This window comes from Nycticebus coucang, chromosome 3 (assembly GCF_027406575.1).
Source record: "Nycticebus coucang isolate mNycCou1 chromosome 3, mNycCou1.pri, whole genome shotgun sequence".
In the NCBI taxonomy this organism is placed as follows: domain Eukaryota; kingdom Metazoa; phylum Chordata; class Mammalia; order Primates; family Lorisidae; genus Nycticebus; species Nycticebus coucang.
This window is the reverse complement of record NC_069782.1, coordinates 14,580,449-14,585,584: the sequence shown is the minus strand read 5'-3', so window position 1 is coordinate 14,585,584 and position 5,136 is coordinate 14,580,449. Positions and strand designations below refer to the sequence as shown.

Genomic DNA, 5,136 nt, shown 5'->3' with positions numbered 1-5,136 from the left:
GACAGGAAACTATAAAAATACTTGAAGAAAGTGCAGGGAAGACTCTTGAAGGAATCAGCCCGGGTGAATATTTTATGAGGAGGACTCCCCAGGCAATTGAAGCAGTATCAAAAATACACTACTGGGACCTGATCAAACTAAAAATCTTCTGCACAGCCAAGAACATAGTAAGTAAAGCAAGCAGACAACCCTCAGAATGGGAGGAAATATTTGTAGGTTATACCTCCAATAAAGGTCTAATAACCAGAATCCACAGAGAACTCAAACGTATTAGCAAGAAAAGAAAATGTGACCCCCATCTCAGGGTGGGCAAGAGACTTGAAGAGAAACTTCTCTAAAGAAGACAGATGCACGATCTACAAACATATGAAAAAAAGCTCATCATCCTTAATCATCAGAGAAATGCAAATCAAAACTACTTTGAGATATCACCTAACCCCAGTAAGAGTAGCCTACATAACAAAATCCCAAAACCAGAGATGTTGGCATGGATGTGGAGAAAAGGGCACACTTCTACACTGCTGGTGGGAATGCACACTAATACGTTCCTTCTGGAAGGATGTTTGGAGAATACTTAGAGACCTTAGAATAGACCTGCCATTCGATCCTATAATTCCTTTACTAGGTTTACACCCAGAAGACCAAAAATCACAATATAACAAAGACATCTGTACCAGAATGTTTATTGCAGCCCAATTCATAATTGCTAAGTCATGGAAGAAGCCCAAGTGCCCATCAACCCACGAATGGACTAGTAATTTGTGGTACATGTATACCATGGAATATTATGCAGCCTTAAAGACAGATAGAGACTTTACCTCTTTCATGTTTACGTGGATGGAGCTGGAACATATTCTTCTTAGCAAAGTATCTCAGGAATGGAAGAAAAAGTATCCAATGTACTCAGCCCTACTATGAAGCTAAATTATAGCTTTCACATGAAGGCTATAACCCAACTATAGAATAAGACTATGAGGAAAGGGCCAAGGAAGGGGAAGGGATGGGGGAGGTTAGGGTGGAGGGAGGGTGATGGGTGGGGCCACACCTACGGTGCATCTTAGAATGGGTACAGGTGAAACTTACTAAAGGCAGAATACAAATGTCTACATACAATAACTAAGAAAATGCCATGTAGGCTACGTTGAACAGTTTGATGAGAATATTTCAGATTATATATGAAACCAGCACATTGTACCCCTTGATTGCACTACTGTACACAGCTATGATTTAACAAAAAATATATTAAAAAAAAGAAATAATTTCTTAATTTCTTAGGTAGAATTTTAAGGCACAATTCCACTGTGACCAAACCTACCTGTTCCTACCTTTATATTTAGGATCTACCAAAATTCTACATAAAATCCCACCATGCTGAGGAAAGTAAATCAAGCCAAGATACGGTGCATAATATTTATTTGTTTGTTGTAGGCAGCAGAATCACAAGGGGCTTATCTTCCTTATACAGAGACCAAAACTATGCCAGGAAACCTGAGAAATAGATTGTAACGCTGGCCTGGCCAGGCTCCTCGGTTTTCACTTCTGCTTCTAGCCATACCTTGTCGCCTGTGCTCAGCGGCAGGGTAGCGGTGCCAGAGAGATTTCTGACCTCCTGGGTGGAGACCTGACGCTTTTCAAAGACTGAAGTTTGGTTCCTCATCAGCCAAACTGTCATCTTGCAGTGCTGAAGTTCGACATCGAGATGAAAATGGTAAATCCCGGGTACCCTGCAGGTGAACACCCCAGTGTCCTCGTTCAGGTCTTTCTGGTGATTATACAGCACCTCTGTGAAGGTGACAGGCTCGGCAGGTGATGGCAGCTTGCCACTGAGCTTTGCGGTGAAGGCTGATTTCTTGTTGCAGGGACATTGTGTCGTCTCTCCTGGACGTCCTGGTCTTCCTGGGAAACCTGGTAGCCATTGAAAGGGTGGAGAAGCAGCTCTGAGAAGCATATAGCAGCCAGGAAGGTTTATCTGTGCAACCGCCTACTTTTTTATGACACCCTAGTTAACAGATTGATCTTTGGTGTGTGCTTTAAATGGTTACAAGCCACATCTCTGAAACTGACCAGCTGTGTCATATTGCTAATGTCAACTAACCTTTTTAGGGCTGGATTTCTTCATTATAAAATAGGGGGATAAAGGTAGTTATTTCTTACATGACTCCTGTGATGTTTTAATGAGACAATTCATTTATAGTACTGAGCAGTGCCTAGCGAACATTAAGGCTTAATATACGTCAGCTGTTATTCATTCCTTTGGCCTCCATGTCTTTTTTTTTTTTTTCTGGAAATTTATTTTATTTTATTTATTTATTTATTTTTATTGTTGGGGATTCATTGAGGGTACAATAAGCCAGGTTACACTGATTGCAATTGTTAGGTAAAGTCCCTCTTGCAATCATGTCTTGCCCCCATAAAGTGTGACACACACCAAGGCTTGGCCTCCATGTCTTGAGAAGATTCTTTACTTCCTGGGCTCTTTCAGGGAAAAGGTAACAGTAAAGGCAGAACAACGTGGATGCCTGGTACTGATTTAGGTGGAACCAATTCTTGTTAATGGGAGTCTTACTGAGAATGAGACATAAAATGGCCTGGATATCTAATTCTTGGGGCCAGAAAACCTTTGGATAGCCAAATCTAACCCTCTTGGGGATGGCCATTACTAATGACAAGAGCCTACATAGAAATATGAGATTTTCCTGAGTCCCCTTTTGGTCCAACCAAGACAGGATTTATGAAAAATCTTGATGCCAAAAAAAAAAAAAAAAGAATCTTGATGCCAGACCCTGGTGCTCATCAGCTGGAATCTTCTTCATAATAACTAGTTCTAGGGCCTGAACTGCCCCAGGGCAAGGCAGTTCTTCAGATAGTACATGAAGTCCAGTTCATTGGATGATACAAAATTTAACAATCACACTCATTGTCTTGCTGTGTACTGGACAGTCAGTAGATTTGTGGTTCTGACTCTATCACCTGCTCCCACCATCCCTTACACACATGGATTTCAGACCCCCAGTACTACAACTAGGGAAGTCTCCCCAACTCCTGTAATTGGGGCAACCAGTCACCCTACCTTGGGACCCAATCCTACAGCTGATTATTTTCTTTAGATTCTTTTCATTCTGAATGCCTCGTGCTGCTGGGCCCATGGAAATTAACAGCTTTCCCACTAAAATTATAAAAGGAGAGGAGAAAATACAAGGCAGAAGAAATACATTTCTCACCAGTAAAACCCGGAGGCCCTGGAAGACCAGGATGTCCCACATGTCCAGGAGGGCCTGGGGGTCCTGGAGGTCCAGTACATCCTCCTTCCTCCAGCACAGTAGCTGCCACTAGAATGATGTTGACTAATAACCAGACACCTGATTAAGGAAAAAAGGGAGAGGTTGTGTTGTTGTTGTTGTTTATTTTTTGATTCCTTTTGTTTTTACATGAAGATTAAATAGGTAGAATTACAGCCTGGTCTAGGAAAGGGATAGGCTCCAGATTAGACACAGGAATGGAGATACCTACCATCCCTGTCCTTACTAGGAAATTAAGTTTGTTAAAGTTTCTAAACTTCAGGCAGCAGTTGGTTAATTCCCTCACATTATCACTTATTATCCAGCAATGATTCGATTAAATGTTTCTGCACCCTGGCCTGTCAACCTTCATTTTCATTCATCTTTGTACCAATACATGTACTCAATAATATTTCTTGAATTACTTAAGGATCTATTTTTATTAGGGCCTAGTACATATGGGTGCTTATTATGCAAAAATATTGCATAATGCAATTATATTATTTTTGCATTATGCAAAAATATCTCATTCCATGTTCCTTATTTCCATACAAGGTAAAGTTCATGTCTCTTTAGCGTTACAGCTTACAACAACCTCAAACTCTTGGGCTTAAACGATTCTCTTGCCTCAGCCTCCCAAGTAGCTGGGACTACAGGCGCCCACACAACGCCCGGCTATATTTTGGTTGCAGTTTTCATTGCTGTTTAGCAGGCCTGGGCCAGGTTCGAACCCGCCACCTTTGGTGTATGTGGCTGGTGCCCTGCCAGCTGAGCTATGGGCACCTCCCAAGGTTCATGTTTCATTTTACAGGTGAGTAATCTGAGATCCAAAGAAGTGGTCCTGCTTATTTGCAGGCAGGTTTCTTGTTACAGCTTGAGATGGATTCTATTCCCAGGTTTCCCAAGTTAGGAATCAGAGTTCACCATCTTAAATGTTACAAATAAGTTAATTGATCATTATCCAGTGTTCCTGCTCACCCATTCCCCAAGGGCAACCCACAAGAGCCTTGGCCTGGATGGCATTCTCCCCTCAGAAATAGTCGTTTCATTGACTTGGCACCCATAGCTCAGTGAGTCGGGCGCCAGCCATGTACACCAAAGTTGAACCTGGCCTGGACCTGCTAAACAACAATGACAACTGCAACAAAAAAGCCAGGCATTGTGTTGGGCGCCTGTAGTTCAGTTACTCGGGAGGCTGAGGCACAACAATCAATTAAGCCCAAGAGTTTGAGGTTGCTATGAGCTGTTGATGCCACAGCACTCTACCGAGAGCGACAGAAGTGAGACTCTGTCTTAAAGAAGGGGGGGGCATAGTCGCCTCAGGAGACAACGTCAGAAAGAAAAAAATTGGCACTAGGATCTGCACATCCCAATTCACAAACTGATGCCTCCACCCATCCTCTTGCAAATATTTGAACCAGGAATCCACCCCTCCCACAAGCTGGGTCAGTCTCCTACCAGCCATTCTCAAGACAAAAGTCTTTCTCCTTTTTGTGGCTGAGCTTCTCCCAGATTTCTTTCTGAAATGCCTCTCTGTGGAATCTAAGGTTTGGACCTCTGTCCCTATTTACCCAATCAAGGCCTTAAATAAATAGTACAAAATTGCCTCTGCAAAGATTGATTTGCTGTCAACAACAAGTTTAATACTTAACCACTGGTAGGTTCAGTGCACCCACAGAATGCTCAAAACATGTTTATGAAATAAATGAATAAATAATCTACATGGGCAAGCATGAAAGAAATATTGGGGGCAGGGACCAATCTCTGTAGTTCATGGCCGCAATAGGATCTACTGGCCACTTCCCCAACACAACCCTCCCCCCTTTCCCAGTATTTCCAACCAAAATAATACTCATTC

At 42.3% G+C, this 5,136-nt stretch overlaps 1 protein-coding gene across 2 annotated transcripts; it reads right to left on the bottom strand.

The window, feature by feature from the left end:
• Window positions 1-1,396: 1,396 nt before the first annotated feature.
• On the bottom strand, window positions 1,397-4,875 carry LOC128582455 (protein HP-20 homolog). Of its 2 annotated transcripts, XM_053586383.1 has the most exons (4): window positions 4,737-4,875; window positions 3,222-3,359; window positions 1,781-1,905; window positions 1,397-1,681 (listed from the first exon to the last, which is right to left on the bottom strand). In XM_053586383.1, exons 1-4 carry the CDS (start codon window positions 4,741-4,743, stop codon window positions 1,475-1,477), a joined length of 477 nt encoding a protein of 158 aa, XP_053442358.1. In that variant the 5' UTR covers window positions 4,744-4,875; the 3' UTR covers window positions 1,397-1,474. The 2 variants fall into 2 exon arrangements, with proteins under 2 accessions (XP_053442358.1, XP_053442357.1); XM_053586382.1 differs by having other exon boundaries at window positions 1,397-1,905.
• Between the last annotated feature and the right edge of the window lie 261 nt (window positions 4,876-5,136).

Bases quoted from the DNA above. Each gene is read 5' to 3' on its own strand.
- LOC128582455 (XM_053586382.1), bottom strand. The intron at 1,906-3,221 runs GTGAGAAATGTA...AATGGCTACCAG, and splicing joins AGGGCCTCCGGGTTTTACTG to GTTTCCCAGGAAGACCAGGA.